The following is a 24,060-nucleotide window of genomic DNA, read 5'->3' as shown; positions in this document are numbered from 1 at the left end:
GCAGAAATAAAACAGAAACACTGCAAAAGCAACATTGTATATTGTCACTCATTAGTAGCGTCGCGTGATAAAATCGTGTAGCTGTCACATAAACTAACCACTGTGTCATCTGGTATCTCACAGAAAGTACTTTAAATCCAGAATGTATTTTCAAGTAAACCAAAATGTTGCATTAAAATCTCATTAGCAGTACTGGTAAATGTTCTAAGTATGTAAGCCTGATAGTCGTTACGTAATCGTGCAACTAACAAGCAAGAATGTACAAATACAACACTGTGTCGTCTGTTCACTATAACAATACACTCGTAATTTATGTTTAAAAATGTTCCCTAGGTTCTAGACTGGATGTTTAACTTCAAACATTGTTGAATGTTAACAGTTTCTTAAGTCTGACAAAGCATACTAGAAATGTGAAGTGACAAGTTTTATGGCAAAGACAAAGTTAAAAAGCAGATTATCTTTCAATTAACGGTTTTACATGTGAAGTGTGGTGCAATCCTTTACTCTTCATAGTACTCAGATTTTCAACTTGAACGCAATTATCATGCGGTATACGTCGGTAAAGAATACTGGAATTTTTCTCAAGGTTAGCGTCTATGTTATTTTTCTCTGAACCAGCCGGCGCATGCGGCTGCCTGCGGTGCGAGTCATTGTCTGTCCCTTTGTTGGCGCGCGTCGTTATTGGGATTAGGAGACCTAACTTCTACAAATTCACCTTGCCGAGAAGGCCCTGCCCTGTTTAAATCCCGCCAGTTCTGATGTAATTCAGGTCTGTCGTTATGATTATATCGTCTGTCGTCATGTCGGTAGTTCCTGTAGTTCATTTCTTGTCGGTTAAGTGGTGGTGAATTTCTCCCTGAATTATCACTGCACGGTGGACCGTTGCGTCTGAAGTTATTCTGTCTCTCGTGATAATAATAGTTCTGGTTGCCATATTGTCTGTTTCTCTGATTGTCTCTGTGATAGTCATTACCGTGGAGAGGTGATCTTTCCCTGTAATTATTACTACTCTGCCAACGGTTGTCATACGGGTGGTGTCTGTTTTGGTCACGATTTGTGTTGTGAGAATAGCCTTGTGGTGTCCAGTTATTATTTCTTTCATCGCGGAATTGCGATGGATGTGACCTGTAATTGTTGTGTTCCTGTTTTCGCGTTCCACGATTGTCAGGGTCAATTTCTAATTCTTGTAAGAGTCCTTGAAAAGCTTCAATGTCGTCTTTGCAATGTCCTGCCAAAATAATGTGTCGTAAATGTTCAGGTAATTTGATTAAGCAAATGCGGATGAGTTCTGAGGGGCTGTATGGGTTTGACAGGTACTGATTCTTGTGCAACATGTCTTCAAAATATTTCATAAGACTGGAAAATTCAGATTGTTCGAAACGTTTCATCATTATGATGCTATGTTTTACTCGGTCTTGTGTAGCTTGAGACCAATACGCTGAGAGGAAGGCATGGTAAAATTCTCCTTCACTGTGACATTCGTGAATGACCGATCGCATTCTTACAGCTGGTTCATTCTCTAAGTAGCCACACATAAATTCTAATCTGTGCTCTAACGACCAGTTGGGAGGAAAACAATGAGAGAATTGATGGAGCCATGCTTGTGGATGAATGTCGTTGCCGGAATTCTTAAATGTTTTGAATTTACGTGTAGTAATGAACAGCTTATAGTCAAAATCATCATGTCGGCGAGTCGCATGTCGGTCATTATTACGTCGTTTCGGCGGTTCGATCTCAAAATTCGGTGTGCCTTGCCAATTTCTTTCATAATTTCCGAAATGTCCTGTGTTATTATTTTGTGGTTGTTCCGTATTTCTATGTCCCTCTTCCCGTATTGGAGCGCGAGTGTCCTCTGAAACACGTAATTCTAGTATTATCTGAGTCAGCTGATCTTGTACTTCCCGGATTTCTATTTGGTGTTGCGTATTAATTTGATTTTGATTTTGTTTGAATTTCCTAATTTGTTCGCACTCTTCTGTGTCATTAAAGACTACCGGTTTTGTGTCGTTCAGATTATCATCTACCTTCGTACATAAGTTAGTGAACTGATCCGAAACTTCAGCTACTTTCTCCGATAGTGAACACATTTCCTCAGTGTGTTTTTCTGAACCAAGTTTCAGAGTGTCCATTTGTGTTGAAATCGAATCTACTGTGTCCTTTAAGTTTTCTTGAGTTTTTACAAGTTGCGTAACCGAATCGGTAGATGCAACTGAGTCAATTTTAGCCGACAAGGTCTCATGATTTTCATGAACAGTGGTTTGCAGTTCTTTTATGGCTGCTTCGTGATTCTGTAATGCATTTTCATGCCGCGAAAAAATAGGTTGAAAATGCTCACAAATTTGTGTTTTTACGTCATTACAGACTTTTTGACATTTCGATTCAATGTTATGTAACTCGGTAGTTAAATCTTCACGTGTTTGTTCAAGCTTATTTTCCACTGAGTCTAACTTTTGAAGCTTTTGTTCCATTGCGTCTAACTGTTGCTGTGTTTGTCTATGGTGTTGTTCCATTGTGTCTAACTGTTGCTGTGTTTGTCTCTGATTTTGTTCCATTTGTTGCATTAATTGCAATAATAACACTGGTCAACACTCATTTTCTTGCCAAGGATATTTGAGTGGCTTTCGGATGGGTTAGTGGTGCTGAGGACGAATATAGCAACCATTTATGCAGTTTGGCTCTAGTTTTTGAGATAATGCATGATTTATTCAAAAAATTAGAAAAAATTGCTAATACTGAACTCGAGCGCTACAAACTACAATGAAAAAAGAAAATAATCTTTATAAATAGCTTCTATGAAAACCTGATAGGCATTTGTCCACGTATAAAACATAATTGAAAAGTTTCTCTATAAGTATATCATTTTCCGTCCATGACGAACCGCTTCCTGCACGCTTTCCTTTTATAGATCTCTTCAGAACAGTCACGTTGCAGATTCCAGCAATAATCTGCCATCATATGCCTGTCCCATCTTCCTTTATATCTTTCCTCCATTCCTTTCATATCTTGATGGAACCGCTCTCCTTGTTCCTCACTGAAATCACCTAGATTACGAGGAAATCGATCCAAGTGGCTGTGAAGGAAGTGCAATTTTATGCTCATGTTAGCTCCTAAGTTTTGAAAGTTAGTGAGCATGTTTTTGACCAGTTCCTCGTAATTGGGAGCTTTATGATTGCCCAAAAAACATTTTACAACAGCGACAAAACTGTTCCAGGCCGATGCTTCAGTGACAGTCATGACACTTGTAAAATTGGTATCGTTGATGAGCCTGCGAATTTGAGGACCATCAAATATTCCTGCCTTAAGTTTTTCACTACTGAGTCCAGGGAACGTATTGCAGATGTATGTGAAGCAATTACCATTTCTGTCTAAAGCTTTGGTGAATTGCTTCATTAGTCCTAATTTAATATGTAATGGTGGAAGAACAATCTTGTCCCTACTAACCAGAGGTTCATTAATGATGTTTACTTCACCAACAGCCATATGTTCCCTTGGAGGCCATGTTTTCTGCTTCCAATGTTCGTGTTTTGCCCTACTATCCCACATGCAGATAAAACATGGGTGCTTTGTGTATCCACTTTGTTGTCCAAGCAAGAAGTTCACCATTTTCAAATCAACACAAATCAACCACTGGTGCTGCATATACTGAATTTTCTGCAGAACCATCTTGATGTTAGCATATGCTTCACAAAGTTTTGTTGAGTGGGCAATTGGAATAGATGCGTAACGATTGCCATTGTGTAGGAGAACACATTTTAAACTTCTAGTGGAACTGTCTATGAAGAGACGCCAGTCCTCTGGTCTATATTCCGGCAGCCCCAATTCAAGTAAAAGTCCAGGTATATTGCTGCAAATACACTATAACCTCTTCTTGGTTGAAGTATGGAAGAAGGTTTTCTTCTCTCGTCCGGTAAGCTGTTATTTTAACACTTGGATGAAGACAGTTCTTTTCCTTAAGCCTGGATGCTAAGAGTTCTGATGCTTGCTTTGAAAGATTGAGTTCTCGTATCAAGTCACTGAGCTCCTTCTGGTCGAACTGCTGGGGTTGTGTCTCACGTCCTTCGTATTCCGAACCACTACTTGTACATTCCTCGCCGTGCACATCGTCATCTGATGATGTTAGCGTGGGTAATGTTGTGAAGGTTGGTACAGGAACATCGTTGCTGTGCACCACCGGTCTTCTTGCTGACTCCAAATCGGGATATTCCCACTTTCGTTTTTTGAACCAATTAAAACCTTTCACATTAACAATGCAAAAATAGCAATCATCTGTATGGTTCTTCTGCTCTCGCCATACCATAGGCACTCCGAAGTTTAAGCTTTTCCTTTTTCGTTTTGTCCACTGCCGTAAGCACTCCACACAGCATTTACAAACTTTATGGGGTGCCCACGCCTTGTCTTGATCTCCAAGTTTAATTCCGAAATATGCCAGATACGCTTCCTTCACAAAAGGAATGATATTCTTCCTGTTCTTTTGAAGAACGTATTCACCACAAATGTAGCAGAACTCATCTGGATGGTTCACGCAAAGACGGAGTGAAGAACTCATGTTTTCCTAAAACAAAATTGCACAAATACTACATATTATGCAGAGCTTTCTTGTATTTGCATGTCAATCGCATCCAACAAACATCATTAATTGTTTTGTGTGAAATGAATACTCACCTCTTATTTGCTACGTCACGATGAAAAGGTTCTATCTCCTTGAAGCTGCACTGCACATGTGTGTGACTTTCGACCATCGTCATTTTTTTTGTTTACACTGAACGCTACCTATCGGCTGTTGTGGGGATTACCTCGGCCAACAAATGAATGTCGAGTACCGCCGAATTCAAATCTGCACAACCCTCAATATCTTCAACACACGCACCGCACAACAGGACTGAACACATGCTGACAGTGTGATGTTTGCATGATGTAATCCTCAACCACACAGATGCACTCCCTGAGCACAATTGTTTAATAAAGATAGTACAATATCACTAATTAAAAAACAGGTAGCAAATACATTACACCATATATGGACCCTGCAGTCGATATTATCCACATGAAACTCTCATTTCCACAAATAACCTATATCTCAAAAACCAGAGCCAATTTGGAAAAAGTACAAATATACTCGGAATGAGTATCATAACAATATCCCATTTTCGTTCAAACTTCCCTGGCAACGAAAAAAAAAAAATTATTTTGTAGAGCTGTGTAATGTATTAGTGTCCGGAATCTGTTTCTCTATGCTTTTTGGCAGTGCATTTTCACCGGCAACATTCACATTTTGACAAGCACAAAATGTGTCTTGACTCATTTGAGAAAACGGTGAGGACCCAAAACCTGAATCTACAGTATTTGCGAGATTGTGTCCTGTCATTTCGGATTCCTGAGGCGAGCTGTTGCCGACCGATCGATCGATAATGCTTGCCTGTTCACTAATTGTTTCACTGTCCACGCCATTATTTGCAACCCGCTCCATTTCCCTATGCACAATTACCAAATTACTACTTTGAACATTAGTTAATTCATTACTCTGCGGCGCTAACACACTGCATTCGTCTTCACTGTCATTTCTCAGTTTACTTTGGAGCCTAGTGTTACGTTTTTCACATGCCATTATTGACACAATATTTCACACGATAACACAGAAAAGCACAATTTGAAGAGCAAAAATAAGAGAACACATTAACATAGCACTGAAAATAATATCTAGTTAATTGCAAGCGCAGCTGCAAAATACTTGGTGCAAATCTACATACATGCCACAACTGTTTTACTGTACAACGATGAAAGACTGCAACTACAAAGGAGATTCTCTCTACAATTACGCGCTAGCAATAAACAAAATCTACACTAATTACACAAACTACAAGAAAAAATCAGAAGATTCCAGTGAGGTATCCTGGCAGGGTCGCCATATGAAACATCCCGTATGAACAATTATACATGACTGTGCTTAAACTGACACACAATATTTTGTTAGCGCAACGCAATCTGACTTTCAATAATCCCTACAAAAGAATGGCCCTGACTAACATTAACCTATATCTTTCACAAATCACTTACCTCACAAAAATCTTCGTTACTGGAACTACTGCAATACAGCGAGCGCCACTACTGCCAGCTAAATAAAAGATTCAAACTACGGAAGGCACTAACTACTGATAGGCATAGTTAGCAAATGAAATATTTGAATAGAGAACAAACAATGTATTTACCTTAATAATGTTGAAAACTCATAATATGCATAGCAGTTCAAGCAGTTCATGACATACAGTTTTAAAAATTTCACAACTCCGCCAAAGATTTAAATAGAGAACAAACAATGTATTTACCTTAATAATGCTGAAAACTCATAATATGCATAGCAGTTCATGACATCCAGTTTTAAAAATTTCACAACTCCGCCAAAGATTTTAATAGAGAACAAACAATATATTTACCTTAATAATGTTGAAAACTCATAATATGCATAGCAGTTCATGACATCCAGTTTTAAAAATTTCACAACTCCGCCATCTCTCTCCCCACATCCACCACTGCTGGCGGCTCACCTCCAACTACACAACGCTACGCGCTGTTCACAGCCAGCTGCCTAACACTACAATGGCGAGTATTACAACAATGCAAAGCAGCCGCAGACTGCACACAGCACAGCCAGTGATTTTCATACAGAGGTGGCGTTACCAATAAAAAAACCTAAACAGCCTACTTACAGGATATTTGGAAGCCAAATCTGTCAGCCCATTTGTAGAGAGTTTCTATCTGTTTGGCTGCTGTCTTCTCGTCGTCTGCTAGAATTACCAGATCGTCTGCGAGAGCTAGACAAGAAATTTGGATGTTATTTTTAGGTCTTCCAGATTGCATGGCTCCCAATTATTTTTTTCTTTAAGTTCTGTTTCCCAGCTCTCGGATAACTTTATCCAAAACCAGATTAAAGTTAATATGAGTCAGTTCGTCTACTTGCCGAACACCGGTTTTTATTAGAAAAGATTCTGACACCTCATCCTTGAATTTTTACTCTGGGAATTGTGTTGATGAGAGTTTGATGAGATTTTAAGATTTTAAATAAGGTTCTTGTTTTTCGAGAATAATAAAGAGGGCCTGGCGATAGATTGAATTATATGCTTTCTTGATGTCCACCAAGTAGGATATGATCGAGCTGTTCATGGGCGCTTCGTATTTTCGCATTGTTTTTAAAATGAATATTTGTTCTATACAATTTCGAATAGTGTGTAATATGGCGACTCTGCGCTGGTTTTGTTCGTCAGACATACGAGGTGTGTGAGAAGAGTAATGATACTGACAACACTGTGGGTGATCTGGCAACGCTGTGTTGTTCTACTCAGTCAGAGTTTCAGCCCCTTACAGCTTTCATGTAATTTTTGAGATCGCCATCAGTGAAGTTGTGTTTTTGTTGTGTGTTACGAAAATGTCACAGCGGAATTTAATGCAACGTTATGCCATCAAGTTTTGCGTTAAACATGGGGAATCCACGTGCCTGAACTTTGATAAGTTGAAACAGGTCTACAGGGAACATTCCTTATCAAGAGCACAAGTTTTTAGCTGCACAAATCATTTTTGGAAGGCGGAGAACACGTTGAAGATGAACCTCGCTCAGGGAGGCCTCTAAACACCGACGAAAACGTGCTCCTGTGAGGTTGTTTCTCCAGGACAAACTGTCAACCAAGCATTTTACGAAGATGTCTTCAAGGCTCAGAAGGGCGAATCGAGTGACAACAGTCATTGCAGACAAGTGGCTGCTGCATCGTGAAATTGCCCCATGTCACACGGGCACGAAATTAAAATGCATTCACGTTGTTCCATAGGCCCCCTATTCATCTGATCTGAGTCCTTGTGACTTTTTTTTTCAGAAACTGAAAAATGTCTTAGAAGAACGTCATTTTGGGACTGGGAAACATTCAGAACAATATGACTGATTTGCTAGAAACTATACCAGTTGAAGCCTTTCAACGCTGCTACCGAGAACGGGAACAACGACTCCACCGGTATATATCTGCTGAAGGGAATTGGTTTGAAGGGGAAAATACTATTGTTGGAAAAAAATAAAAACTTTGATGGATAAAAAATTTATTTTCTCGTACACCTCGTAGAAAAAGTTCAAGTGCCAAGTGCATAAAATAGGTGCAAAACAAGCACAACAGAAATACAAATAAAAGTATATAAAAAGTGGTTCGTGCTTTTTGAAGTTATAACTGATTGTAATCGCCACACACTATGGACTGGGCAACCAGCAAACCACGGGCCGCACCTGGCCAGCGATTGGTTTCAATCTGGCCCACGAAAGAAATTGCAGGTGAATCTAAAATGAACTTTTCTCAAAAACACGAGTGTTCAGGCATAATTTTTTGGAGTGGAGTATCAGCACAGTACAAGGTTGCCGTTGATATCAGTGCGTTACCCCAAACGCATTAAAGTCACAGATGCGATAGTTTTGAGTTGATGCGGTAGGGATGTTGTAGTCACGTCATGACGACGTGGTTCACAGTAAGTATGTGAATCAGACCAGTATAAAAAGGAGGCGTGGGCTATTGTGTTGTTAGCAGTTACTACAGAATGGGTCGGTCAAGAGAGCTCAATGACATCGAATGTGGACTAGTCATTGGACGCCGCCTGAGTAACACTTCCATCAGGGGACGTTTTAACCGTTCTAAAGCTGCCCAAGTCCACAGTTGTGGATGTGACTGTGAAGTGGAAATACGAAGGAACAACAACAGCCAAACCAAGACGAGGCATACTGCACGTGCTGACGGACAGTGGTCATCGAGCACTGCGAAGGGTGGTTGTAAGAAATCGGATGAAATCAGTGGACGGAATCACTCGTGAGTCCCAGTGTGCTACCAGGAGTCCAGGAAGCACAATGACTCGGCAGCGAGTTAAAAAGAATGGAGTATAACGGGCGAGCAGCTCCTCATAAGCCACAAGTTGCTACGTAAAACTTGAGGTAGTCTAAAGAGAAACACTGCTGGGCAGTGGATGACTGGAAGCGAATGATCTGGGGCGATGAAGCACGCTACACCCTTCGACAGTTTGATGAAAGGGTGTGGGTTTGGTGAATATGCGTAGAACGTAGCCTGCCGTCATTCGTAGTGCCAACAGTGAAGTATGGAGGAGGTGGTGTTCGGTATGGGGGTGCTTTTCGTGGTGGTTAGGTTGAGGCAGCCTTATAACATTTAAGAAAGCGCTAAGTGAGGAACGATATAAACCTGTGTTAGTGCATTGTGGTAGAGCGCACGGTGGAGGAATAGTTAGCAGGCGATGATTGTTTGTATCAGTTTCACAAGTAGCTTGTCTGCGGCAATGGTTTGTGGACAGTAACATTCGCCGGCCGGAGTGGACGATCGGTTCTAGGCGCTACAGTCTGGAACCGCGCTACCGCTACGGTCGCAGGTACGAATCCTGCCTCGGGCATGGATGTGTGTGATATTCTTAGGTTAGTTAGGTTTAAGTAGTTCTAAGTTCTAGGGGATTGATGACCTCAGAAGTTAAGTCCCATAGTGCTCAGAGCCATTTCAACCATTTTTTACAGTAAAATTCCTGAAATGGACTGCCCTACCCAGAGTCCTGACATGAACCCACTGGAACACGTTTGGGAATGAGTTAGAGCCTGAGCTTCACTCGAGATTCCAGGGTCGAACATCACTGTCTTCTCTGGTTTCGGCTGAATGAGCTGCCATTCCTACACAGACATTCAGATGCGTTATCGAATGGGTCCCCAGCAGAGTTGAAATCGTCGGAAAGGTGAAGGATTGCCCCGTATTGTCACAGTAATCACTACGCAGCCTTCAGACTGACAACACCAGCAACAACAATAGTTACAGAGTGATTAACATTTCGAAACAGTAAAAGTAAAAAAAATCCAGATTTTAGAAACAATATAGTTTCTGTTGAGTCTAACAGGCAACCAAAGTGATGGCCTTTCTTACAGTGTCCTTTAAAGCCACTTGTTCGTTTGCATTTGCAGCCGCAGCCAAAGATGGAGGTAGGTTTTCAATACGTCCGGCAGACGAGGCACTGCGGTGTGGTGGACAGCGTCGCTGTTGTTTAACTCGCCTGGCTGTGGCCTGTGTTGCAGGCGACGGCGTCCCAGAGCACCGCCTCCCCACCCCAGAGGGCGGCGCTCGGCTTCCTGGCGCAACTGCGCTACCTGACGCAGCTGGCAGCCTCCACGTGCAGCCAAGCCGGGCAGACCATCTGCAATGCGGCCTGCACACAGGTAAGACGCCACCGAGCTCGACTCGTCCCGCTGCTTGCAGAAGAAGTCTCATGGTCCGCCACGGCAAAGTCCGTACAAAATACTGTGGCCGGCAGACGCGCAGTCGGCAGGGCATGCGTAGGGGGAGTGGTAGAGGTAGGGGGGACACGCAGGCGCTGTAGGGGAAATGCTGAGCGCTAGAGGTGAAGTGTCCTTCTAAACAGAAGCTCAAATTTTTTTGTAAATACCAGCTGGAACCCCTTCACACCCACACATGCATGGTGACCATTCAAAAAAATCTCTCACTTCTGTAGTTGTAAGCACTGAAACGTAATGCGATTTCTACAGTTGTAATTGCTCTCTGCAGTATATAGCAAAAACTGGAATCCGTAATTAGAACTGACCTATATATGTCAATTCTAGTTACCCCATTCCAATTTTTGCTATACACTGCAGTAGTTTTTGAGAGCAATTACAACTGTAGAAATGGTATTACGTTTCAGTGCTTAAAACTACAAAAATAATTTACATAACGATTCCAATATTAATAACTTTTTGGAGCAGTTCAAGGAGCAATTAAAAACGCAGAAATCACATTAGCCTACATTTCAGTGCACACACGTACTGAAAAACCGACCTAATTAATGAGTGATCGAATGGCTGGAATCAGTAACCAGAATCGACCTACATAGGAGGTCAATTATAGCTACCCATTCCAACTTTTCGATGGTTCATAATTTTGGACATTTTTGCAGTAAATCTGTGGACTACGTTTTTGTAGGATTTCTAGATTTCTTATACCTCTCAGAACTATGTTGAAAAGCTAGTAAATATTGTAGGTACAAATTCCAAATTTTTCTCTTTTTCATAGTAATGAAGATGGTAATATCATATGTAGAAATCCTGTAGCACTTCAGTGCACACACTTGTTGTTGAAACGATGTCAGTAACGAACCGTGGAATGGTTGGTATAGGTAACTAGAATTAACCTATATAGGTCAGTTCCAGTTACCGATTCCACTATTTGTTAGATCCTACATTTTGTAAATTTTCGTTACTTGTTTACTCGTCCCGCTAGATTCAACAGTTAGTATTAAAAGTTAACGCTGATTCATAATGTTGTGACTTCACCATCCGCTATACTGTACTGGATTTAAGGGTTCTCTGTGCTTTTCTTGCTTGCGTAAATTACCATGATAATTTATTTAGGACATGTATACTTCTCTTTTTATGTTCTTATTTATTTTCGTTACCTTTAATTGTTGTCGGTATAATTTGTCGTTAAGTAATTAATCACTTGAACTGTGTTTGTAGTTTTATTGAATGCTACATTCGTTTGTTAGCGAGTATGATCAACTGCTTTCAAAAATTGCCTTTATGTAGCGTCTCTGCCATAGGTATGACGTCTTTGCTCAAAGCCGACGGTGGAATCGGACTCTAGAATTGACCCGAATTGTGCATCACTGCACCACCTACATACCTGCGGTTGTGCATACGCACACTTTTACATGGGGCAGGGAATGAAGGAACAGGTCTTAAAAAAATACTTTACTTCTAAATACAAACAAACCAGCAACAGAAATAATGACAGTTTGTTTGAAAAGTGCATACCTCCACACATCTGTGAATACGAAGTCTGCTGCTCTGTAACATTCGATACAGCGTTGATCCATTTGTATCCTCCCCACTAAATTTTGTTTCTGTACAAAATTTAGCCCAACTTTACCTCCCATTGTACAAAAGTCTGCGTATTACCAAAACCTATGTACCCATAAACTGTCAACAATTTTCACTCGTATGCTAACCTTTGACTAAACAGAGCCTCATATGAAGTGAACTGTAGCTGATCTAAGTGTAGCTTATCTTTGTATTAAATGCACAACGGAAGTAAAACAATTATCTCGCCCTAATCAAAATTTCCACTGACTTTGCGTCTTGGATACATTGTTAGAGATTTCTTAAATCACAACAGTAAACAGGCAGCTTGTGTACAACCAAAAATATTTCTCAAGCGAACAGCACATTGCTGATAATCCGTGTAACGTCTAAGAACTGGTTTACAAAAATACTGTCAATGTTCATTTTATTATAAATTTTTTATTCTTATTCGATTTCTAGATGAAATTTCGAAATTCGTAGCAGTTAGTAAACTAAGCGTACGTATGGTGGCAACAAATCGCTCGATTCTTGTCAAAAGTTGCCTGGCGCACGACAGGAGTCCCTCTGGCATGCGGTGCAATAGCATTGTTTATCGCTGTTACTGTGCACTGTAATGCAAGAAATATTTTAGAAATGGGTGAATATAGTTCTCTCATCTGGGTACCATTTTAGTAAATAGCGTGCTGACTTTTACCACACTGGTGTTGCGTACCATCTCTGTTGCGCTACTAACCACATTACTGTTCGTCACCTTCCCTTTATTACATACAAGGTAATGAAATATATCCATGCAAAGAAAAATCAACTTAAAAAAAAGAAAAAAAAGCACGGTTCCTAACATTTGCCCTAACCATTACCTACTCAATCCGTATAACATATCATAATTCTTAACCATACCGTCTTTCTAATATATTATCATCGTTATCCTCATGATCATCATCAATAATCACTAAGACTTTCAACAGATTTATCTCTACTATATCATCATCGTAATAACCTTGCATTTCACAATATCCTCATTTCTCGTACATAATAGTAAATACTCCCTGCTCTGTTTGAAACAGTCCAAGTCACACTTCATAAATAACACTACTGAGCAAACAAGCCTTCATTATGAAAAGAAAATCTCCACAAAAACTCATACTACTCGGACGCTGTTAATTTCCGTCAGACAACACAATCTTACCTTTAACAACCTGTAATTATTCCTTGAACTGCTAGGAAATCCTTCATATACTTGCAGTTCATCACTACCATTATTATTTGCAAAACAGACTTTCCATTTGGACAACACAACTACTATCTCATTCATCTGTATATTTCATAAGAACTTTTACTAAATCTTTAATTTTATAATTTATGACTGCTACTGCTGTCTGTAAAAGTGACGGTGTTCAAGGCTGTGTATTTTTTTCGCCAAATCTGTATTTCACTTCCAAAAACTACATATTAGAAAATACTTACCGATATCACAATTCCTGGGAAGATCAATAAGATGTCCCAGATATTTCTACAAGTGATCAAAGTGTAGTGCTGTAGGGGCGGTATATTTTGTGTGACGTGACTCATTATTTACTGCCCTGCCGGAATTGCAAGTTGCTGCTCTGTAGTACATTTCTGCCGCGTAATGTTATGTATGTGTCACGATAGAACTTCAAATGGAAATGCCGTTTGTTTTAACACAACAATTTTGCTAACGAGATCAAATATTTATTATTTTAGAAATCTCACACTATTTATTACCAGAAGAAGCAACGAAGTGTCGTGGCAGATAGGTCTATATATGTAAGCTCCCCACTATATTTGTTTCTGTATGAAATTTAGCCCAACTTTACCCCCCGCTCTATAAAAGTTTACATATGACCAAAAACTATCTACCCATAAACTGTTGTCCAATTTACACTCATGCGCTAACCTATGACGAAACAGAACATAATTTGAACTGAAGTGTAACTGATCTGAATGCAGCTTGTCTTTGTATTAAATGTGGAACGGAATTGAAACAATTATCCTGGCCCTAATCAAAATTTCCACTGACCTGGCGTCTTGACAACATTGTTGCGGATTTCTGGAAGGCACAACGGCTAAGCTACATTTCTGTTTCTAAATACAATTCAGATTGTTGCCTGTGGTAATGCTTAATGATAAACAGTGGGGTGGGGAGAGTAACTATTCCTATGAAATGATATTCAAAGACAATTTTAGAATGAAATACGAGGGCGGTTCAGAAAGTAACCTCTGATTGGTCACAGTGCAGGTTGTGGGGGGAGTAGCGACGCCATCTGTGCGTTCACGCACTCAACAGGTCAGTCGGCATCAAGCCGTGGTCGAGTGAACGTCGTACCTGCGCTAGTTTAGTTTTTGTGGCAGTTTGAAATGTGTGCTGCAATAGAAAACCCCGCCAAATGTGAAGTGCGTGCTGTCATAAGGTTTTTTACAGCCAAAGGATATTCTGCAGCAGCTATTCATCGTGAGCTTTGTGCCGTGTACGGACCAAGAGTTATGAGTGAAGGAGTTGTCCATGAATGGGTACGTTTATTTAGAAGTGGACGAGAAAACGTTCATGATGAAGAGAGGAGTGGTAGACCATCATTGGTGACTGACGAACTCGTTCAGACAGTTGATGCAAAAGTTCGTGAAAATCGACGTTTCTCAATGTCGGAGTTGTCTACTGGTTTTCCACAGATTTCTAAGACTCTCTTGTACGAGATAGTGACAGCAAGATTGGGTTACCGTAAGTTCTGTGCACGATGGTGCCCAAAATTCTTACCGACCACCACAAAACTCAAAGAATGGCCTCTGCATTAGACTTTCTGTCACGTTATGAGGACGAAGGAGAACCATTGTTAAACAGAATCGTGACTGGTGACGAAACCTGGATTAAGTACGTGAACCCTGAGACAAAAGAACAATCAAAGATGTGGGCACATTCAAATTCGCCTACCAAACCAAGAAAAGCCTCGCAAGATTTTTCTGCCAGTAAACTGATGGCAACGGTGTTTTGGGACGCCAAAGGGGTGTTGTTGGTTGAATTCATGGAACGTGGTACGACCATTAATCAAGACGTGTACTGTGAAACAATAAAAAAGTTACGACGGGCTATACAGAACAAACGCCGTGGTATGCTGACTTCCGGTATCGTTCTTTTGCACGATAACGCCCGTCCTCACTCTGCTCGCAGAACAACGGCCCTTCTTGAGTCCTTCAAGTGGGACGTTATCAACCATCCACCTTACAGCCCAGACCTGGCGCCAAGTGATTATCACCTCTTCATGCATTTGACGAAATGGCTCGGGTCACAGCGGTTTGATGACGACGAAGAGCTCAAAGATGCGATCACAGGCTGGCTCCAGGCACAAGCGGGTGATTTTTATGCAGAAGGAATTTCAAAGCTTGTGAAGAGATACGATAAGTGCCTCAATCACTATGGAGACTATGTAGAGAAATAGTGCAAAGATGTAGTTGTAAGATGTATATATTAAAATATTTTTATTTAACTTGGTGTATTTTTTTAAATCAACCGGAGGTTACTTTCTGAACGGCCCTCGTATATATTCGAAAAGACAGAATAAAAGTTCGCATGATCTTCACACAGCACACTGGGCTGAACAATACTGTGTTTAATAAAGTGAACAATGATTCAAAAAGGGTACAAAGACAACAGAGAATTTCTATTAAAAACAAAACAGCTTAATCAGTTAATACGTTACAGCATGACTCAAGGAAGTGCGGTGGTCTTTCTCTTGGATTTCAGCAGGTTAAAGTTAACTCGTTGACAATAATCACTCCGACAAATAGGAGTGTAGTGCTACACCCTTACCTCAGACTTCTTCTCTTCAAAAACAATCACGTTATTTAAATTTATATTCCTTTCACCTTTCATTGCATATATCATATTCATTCTTGCTGTCGTTTCCAATAAATCTTTATGTAACAGATGCAGTCAGAAGTCAATATGGCACCAATGAATACGTCTACCACCTATCACCTTCAACTAAGAATGTATCGGACTGCGCAGAGACAAAGACTGTGCCACAAGCCCAAAGATTGCTTAATAGTAACGTAACTTGCTCTCTCTCTCTCTCTCTCTGATGTGCTCATCGATAACACATAAAAACCAAAATGACATGATCACCTTACACAGTCCATGGATTATAACAATCTTGGCTCCTCCCTGTCACAGTGACTGTCATTCCACTCTTCAACGGTGGCTCTCTAAAGGCCATCCAGTACGGTAGGTGGTTTCCATCGGCAATGGCTGTGTTCATTTACACGCGTTAGCTACGTAAGACGGGTGACCTTGAACGAGGTTCGCCTGGCTGCCGCTAGAGCTTCTTCCGGTCCGCCATTGCTGTTTTCTGGCGCGCTACTTCCTGCCGCGCCCAGTCTTATCAGTTGGGGCTTCCGCTACAGAGGCAGCTGCATGCTCATTCAACTCGAGGCAGCCGCACGATATACACAGCCGTGCCGTACAGGAGGAGGATGTACAGAAGAAGGAGCAGAATGCCAGTCTACAAGAGTGTTGATAGTTTTTCTATTACTCAAATGGTCCCAGGCATGCTTCAGGCAGGTTAATCTCACCAGATACCATAGGCCATTCCAGTCGACTGAGTTCTGCCTCCCAGAAGAAGGCGTTCACGGGGTGGGGAGAGTGTCGCGGTGTGCCCTTGCAATGTCGTCCTAAAAGACGATACCATTGCTAAAAAGTTGACTGTGTGGCTGGAAAATATGTAATAGGATTAATGAGAGGCGTCTGACATTTGTATAGGATGCTGTTTCGCCTGCTTGTTGAACATGTGGCACTGCATATCTGAGAAGTACATTGCCCCCACAATTTCCTACAACAACCATCAGGTATCATACAAACCCTACACGTCTCAGTGAAGAGAGCCCGACACTAATGATCAAGGACTCATTTCACCTTGTTGGCGCACCGCGATGCTGGGTGGTGTTAGCACTATGTCTCGTAACTGTAGTGATGTCGGCAATGCGGATACGTCTATAAGCCAAGACGGCTTCTGCCGTGGACTAGCACGTGCAGGAACATTGGGTTGCATCCTACCAATACAACAGCGAGAACGGAGCCGAGAACAACCTCTGTTCTGCAAGACTTCCGTACAGACGTTGATGACGGCGTCTCGGTGGCATGTGTGGCCATCCAGGCAGCAGTTGCTGCTGCAGCCCAATTTCCAGGAACCGTGCTTACGACACAGTGACGGTGAACTGCAGTTCAGACGTTCATATGTCGTACGCCGAACCGAGGACCCTTAGAGTCGCCTGGATTGTCGGAGGAAGACACCCTAATGGACGTCTTCCCTTGGTGACGCCAGCCTGAGACCCAGAATCATCACATCTTGTTGTGGCTTGTAGACCATACTTCGTCTTTCGCCATACCGGTCAGTTTAGTATTAATGTGACTGACTGGAAGCCTGTTCAGTATTTGCGATAAATCTTTCTGTTGTGGTATGGCTTCCGTAGAACAAGAGCGAAATAAGTAAAAGCAAATATTATTCTGCATACTATCTTTGAAAACTTACTTAAAATCACTTCTACCATTGACGGGGCCAAACGTAATTTATATTATTTAAATTCCTATCTATAAGAACTGAGAAAACCTGAAAAATATCTTGATGTTCTGATAGACACCCTTCAGTGAAACAATTTTAGATAGTTTCCTGCTGTTACTGTAAACGGTAAAAAACAATATTTGTGTAAATTTGTATTTGCCGCGTAATGGGTCCGTATTGTCGTCCACCAGCGATGCTCTGTTAGCTGGCGGCGCAGCAGTTAGAAAATGCTAGAGATTCTGAAATAATTAAAATCACAACATAGGGGATGCAAGGTTTCTATAAACAATAACTGAATCAATATCTGATACATACAGAATGTATCATAATTAATGGCGTAAATCCATACAGTTTAAAGTACACGATACTAGAAGCAAAAAAGTCTCAGTAAACATAGGGTCGAAAATGCATACCTTAAGAGCTACGAGCAATTTTTCATCTTCGATGCCGTAAAGCAAATCTGTTCTACTGCAAGCCCTTGCTTTCTATATTCTGGGAAGTACTGGTATGGAACAAAACAAGGAACAATGTCCAGTAAACATTTGCTCTAAAATGCATACCTTAAAAGTTACGAGCAATTGTTCATTAGAAGAGTTGTGTTTCCAAGTAGCGAAGATGAGCACGTGCAATAGTTCTTAAGGTATGCATTTTAGAGCATAGTTTACTGGACATTTTTTCCTTGTTTCGCAAAATAGAGAAAGCAAACTTATGCGTTTACGCCATGAATTATGATACACCATGTATATTAAACTTCAATTATGCAGTTGCACACCTTAATTTCACTTCGGTTAGATACAGCGACTGCATTCGACAGGAAACAAAACGTAAGAGAGATTGTGGCTGCTGATCCCGCTTCTTTATAGCTAAAAGGTCCGCCTCCGTAGCGTAATGGTAGCGCTACCGGCTACCATGCAAGTGGGCCCGGGTTCGATTCCCGGCAGAGGACTGGGATTTGTGTGTTCGTCATCATCATTTTCATCATCACTGACACGCAAGTCGCCGAAATGGAGACAACTAAAAAGACTTGCAATACGGCGGCCGAGCCCCAAAGGGGATATCCCGGCCAATAAATGCCATACGATCATTTCATTTCATAGCAAAAAGAGAAAGATAACATTACATAATACCCTCTCCGGGGATAACACTTCATACACGTGGTTATAATGTTCAGTGCACAGATCTTTTACTCGCATTTCACTGTTATTCGGTTTTTTATTCAGATTTCACTTCGTCGTGAAACGTTTCTTCCAAGGAAAAAAAATGTGAAAAATTGTAAATAAATGATCCTGCACTTTCGTTTCGGGAGGCTATAATCACTGGCTAGATGATGCTGCTGCTAGGTGAAACTGAAGCTGCTAGAGCCGTGTGGTACCATCGGCTTGCGTGGACAGTATTTACGACGTCAGCCACAGTAGGAACTTCGAGTACCAGTGCTGATCAGGACTGAGTGACGAGTATTTATTGTCGCTCCGCACAGCTTTGTTGTAACAGGGGCATGCCTCCACTCATGTAGGTGTATTAAGTGGAGTGTTGTGCCACGGCATGTGGAAATGGGACCCATCCCCACGGCAGACTTGCCGTATGACAGGGTGCTATCACAGCAAGGATTTTCTAGGCAGCACATCTGCACCTCTCAACAGATTGCGACATCTGATTTGTGGGTTTCGCTGCAACATAATGGACACACAGACGCCGACCTGATCGTGTGAATATGGCTGTGTGCTGTCTGGTTTGACCAGCCTTCCATTTCCCCCCAAAACAGCAGCGTGCAGTCCAGTGGAATTATCCACTAAGTACGTAACTACTAGCCTTAATTTGTAGACAGCAGACATCACCTGATGTAGTTCGCCTCAGGACACCAAGACGACCTGAACTTTGTGTTTTCTGCCTCATGACGGCAGCTGAATGTTCGAATGATGTTGCAGTAGAATATGGCTACTTGAGAGGAAACTTCCAGCGTTGACAACCATACTTTGGCTCTGAGCATTATGGGACTTAATTTCTGAGGTCATCGGTCCCCTAGAACTTAGAACTACTTAAACCTAACTAACCTAAGAACATCACACACATCCGTGCCCGAAGCAGGATTCGAACCTGCGACCGTAGCGGTCGCGCGGCTCCCGATTGTAGCGCCTAGAACCGCTCGGCCACACCGGCCGGCCCAACCCTACTTTCTCCAATGTGTTAGCTAACGCATTGTATAGGCTTGAAATGACCCCTCGAGCCATGATGACAAACTGATCCGTGTACACAAGCCACCCGTTCACGGTAGGGAGAAACAGTGCTCTTTACTGAAATGCAGATTTACTTTTACATTTATTACACATCTGCATCTTCACCAATACTCTGCAAATGAGTCTGGTTCACATATGGACAGTATGATAAATGACTGCAATTGTATGTAGGCTGACTACAGTTCCCCAGCATCCTGTCAATCAACTTAAGTCTACCAACTACTTTACCTATGGCCGAACCTATATGGTCATTCCATTTCATGTTGTTGTTGTTGTGACCAGAAGATTGGCATGGTGCAGCTTTCCTTGCTGCTCTGTCCTGTGCAAGCCTATTCGTATCTGAATAACTACTGCAACCAACATCGTTTTGAATTTGCTTACTGTATTCGTCTCTTCGGGACCCTCTACGTGTTGCACCCTCAAATTTCCCTCCAATACTAACTTGGCGATCTCCTGATGTCTCAGAATGTGTCCTATCAACCGATCTCTTCTTCCAGTCAGGTTGTGCCCCAGATTTCTTTGATCTCAAATTCTGTTCACTGCCTCCCCATTAGTTATGTGATCGACCCATCTAATCTTCAGCATTCTGGTGCAGCACCATATTTCAAAAGCCTGTATTCTCTTCTTGTCTGAAATGTTTATCGTCCATGTTTCACTCCATACAAATTCCTTCAAAAAACTTCCTAACTGATGCTAACAAATTTCTCTACTTCAGAAGCGGTTTTCTTGCCATTTGCAGTCTGCAATTTATATCCTCTCTACTTCAGCCATCATCAGCTACTTTGCTGCACAAATAGCAAAACTCATCTACTACTTTAAAGTGTCTCGTTTTCTAATCTAATTTCTTCAACATCGCTTCATTTCGTTCAACAACATTCCATTATTATTGTTTTCCTTTTGTTATGTTCAACTTATATCCTCCTTTCAAAACACCGTCCATTCCATTCAACTGATCTTCGAAGTCCTCTGCTGTCTCTGACAGAATTACAGCAATCGATAAACCTCATAGCTTTCATTTGTTCTCCCGGAACTTCAATTTCTTCTCTAAATTTTTTTTTGTTTGCTCAATGTACAGATTGAATAGTGTGAAGGATAAGCTACAATTCCGTCTCACTCCCTTCTCAGCCCTTCGACTCCCATAACTCCCGTCTGGATCCTGTACAAGTTGTAAATAGCCTTTCGCTTCCTGTGTTTTACCCATACTACCTTCAGAATTTCAAAGAGTATTTGCAGTCAGTTTTGTCAAAAGCTTTCTCTAAGTGTACAAATGCTAAAAATGTATGCTTGCCTTTACTAAAATCTTCTGAGGTAAGTCACAGGGTCAATATTGCCTTGTGTTTCCTACATTTCTCCTGAATCAAACTGACCTTCTCGGAGGTCGGCTTGTATCAATTTTTCCGCTGTTTTGTAAAGGATTCGTGTTACTATTTGCAACCACGACTTTTTAAACTGATACCTCGGTAATATTCACAACTGTCACCATCTGCTTTTTTGGAATTGGAATTATTATGTTCTTCGCCACGGGGGATTACCCGAGCGGTCTTAGGCGCTTCAGTCATGGACTGTGCGGCTGGTCCCGGCGGAGGTTCGAGTCCTCCCTCGGGCATGGGTGTGTGTGTTTGTCCTTAGGATAATTTAGGTTAAATAGTGTGTAAGCTTAGGGACTAATGACCTTAGCAGTTAAGTCCCATAAGATTTCACACGCATTTGAACATATTACTTTCTTCTTGAAGTCTGAGTGTATTTCGCCTGTCTCATACATCTGGCATATCAGATGGAATAATTCTGTCATGGCTAGCTCTCACCAGGATATCAATAATTCTGACGGAATGTCATCTACTCCTTGGGCCTTGTTTCGATTTAAGTTTTTCAGTGCTCTGTCATCTCCAACTACATCCTCTTCTCAACTCTTCAAGGTCATTTCCCTTGAATAACCTCTCTTTATACTCCAGTGCTTAATTTCTAAAATTTTAGGTGCTGGAACGCACCTGTTTAGCCATACATGCCATTCCCACATCCCTCCGTCCCACCAAGCAATAAAAATCACAAATTTCCATTTTTCAGAACTTGTGATAAAACGTACAACGATAATTCATTTTTTACAAAATACTGTTTTGAAATTCAGGTTTTTGAAACATAATTTCTTGTAATCAAAACAGTAAAACCACAAGATATACTATCAGTAAAACTATTTCTATCGGTTCTGTCCCTGTAGCATTCTTACTTTGCTTCTTAGTTCTGCTCGACACATCTCGGCCGAAGTCGATAGCCTTCGTGACCATGATGTCATGTTGTCAACTGCTGCCAGCCGCAACGTTCAAAAAGTTGCACAGTAGTGGCTCAGTGAACCTGTGTCCAGTATTAATGAATAAAGCACTTAACAATGAATAACAATGAAGATATTTCTGGCCCGTCGGGGTGACGTACAGTTCCGACTTCCCCAAGAGTTAGAAAAAATGAAACACGATGTGATAACAGATACGGCGATAGATGTTTAGAAAATGCTTCAGATGTCATTTGTCTTCTGATCATTGAGTAACCGTGACGAACCACATTTATATGAAACTACAGAAAATGTAATCACACATGATCTTGTTTGAAGACGAATAACAGTCGTCGATGCTGTTGCCCAAATTTGTCAAAAAATAAGGTAAAAAAATCAGATTTTTCAATCACTTTTCTTCTGTGAACTCACACAACCTGTTGTCACGCATTGTAGAACAGAACCACAGTTTTACTCTTTCTAGAGTACTGAAGCATCATTGAATTACGCATGTAGATGTAGGCAAATCAAGATCAATTAATACAGTATTCTTCATAGGAGAAAAAAACTCTGTATGTTTATCTATCAATAATATCAATATCTGATAGATTTATAGACATTTGTATTATCACAGAACGAAAATCATGTCACAGTGTTGCTTCAGACAAGAACTTACCAGTATTATAACATTCTTGAGCCGCTTTGACTAAGGAAACACGTAGCTTTGCAGAGCTGTAAGTTTTCGAGTACATATGTCGCAATATAGTAAATTTCTTGTTGGTATTTTCGATAAGAGAAACACTGGTACACACTCAGTGCACATCCAAATATTAGATACGTGTAAAAAATTGCAGAGTAAACTAAGTCAGTATTCTGATTTGAGAAATCCCATGAACCACAACTTATAATATTTGTAGATGCCTATATACTAAATGCATGCCCATGTGGTAGTGCTGTGGTGCGGTTTTTCAACAGGACCATGCTCTTTCAGACATGGGACATGCTTCTATGAACTGTCGGCATGATGTTGAGGCACTCTCAGCACCAGACATCTGTCCAGAGTGGAACATACGTGGAAGCAGGTTGGACATCAACTCTGTCCAGGATATCAAGGAGTATGTGCAACATCTGTGGGCCAGCTTGCCTCATGAGAGGACACAGTGGCTTTGTGACACCCTTCCCAACCGAATCAGGCCAGTGAAGGACCACTGTCATACTGCTAAATATCTTACGAGCTCAATGATCTTTTCGTCTTTGCTACTGTGAAACACTTCTCATCTCTGAACAAGTGCTCATTGCTTTTAAGGTATACGCTTTAGAACCTTTAGAACCCTAGTTTACTTGACACCTTTTTGTTTTATTTTGGTTCATGCTATCACTTCTGAAAGTTTATCAGTGGAGTTCCAGAGCTCTGATTCACTCTTTTTGTCCTATATGACATGACTTTTGAATAACCCTGATTTTATATATATATATATACATTTAATCACACTATGTGAGCGTGGAAGTAGTTGCCAGTGGGTAACTGATGAAAACAAATTAATTTTTCTTTCAATAAATGGAAATTTTATTCCTACAAGCCCTTTTTTTAAACAGATTTAAATTTATAATCAGAAAGCACCCTGTAAATATCAAGTTAAAATTTATTCAGAAGCAGAAATAACAAAATTTGTTTTTGACAGTATGAGCTTTCGGTCTGAGAACCTTGCCGCTCCCTTTTAACACGGCTATAGTCACAACCACTCACAACAACCTCTGAAAGACTACACTGGTGCAAATCTGCAACACACCAGATTACTTTAAACTAAAAATTTTAACAACTCACACAAACACATAAACTATGCACCCCGTATGAGGGATGGAAACGGTACAAAACACTCACATTAAAAATTATTTGCCACTGAAAGTGCAACTTGTTTTTAAAAGAACTCCTATGATGGAAGTGTGGCAACCTTATGTACTAAAATGACCATTTAAATACCTGCATTGGACTCACACTATACTGGATAAACACTGCAGCAATGCCCTCAAATGGAAACTGTTTGGCTGCCACTTATTCACAAACATATTCACCTAAAATAATAAAACAGTCAGGAACAAATGCAAAATTAGTTGCTGCTACACATTTCACAT

At 40.9% G+C, this 24,060-nt stretch overlaps 1 protein-coding gene across 1 annotated transcript in view; it reads left to right on the top strand.

Moving 5' to 3' along the window:
- The window catches only part of LOC126195289 (uncharacterized), a 151,909-nt gene that overhangs the window by 40,565 nt on the left and 87,284 nt on the right, over window positions 1-24,060 (top strand). Inside the window, exon 2 of the mRNA XM_049933837.1 lies at window positions 10,085-10,225. Coding sequence (XP_049789794.1) covers window positions 10,085-10,225 — 141 coding nt within the window. The remainder of the gene's footprint in view (window positions 1-10,084; window positions 10,226-24,060) is intronic.

Source organism: Schistocerca nitens, chromosome 7 (genome assembly GCF_023898315.1).
Source record: "Schistocerca nitens isolate TAMUIC-IGC-003100 chromosome 7, iqSchNite1.1, whole genome shotgun sequence".
In the NCBI taxonomy this organism is placed as follows: Eukaryota; Metazoa; Arthropoda; class Insecta; order Orthoptera; family Acrididae; genus Schistocerca; species Schistocerca nitens.
Note: the sequence above shows the minus strand (reverse complement) of the source record. Positions and strands in the feature narration are given on the sequence as shown.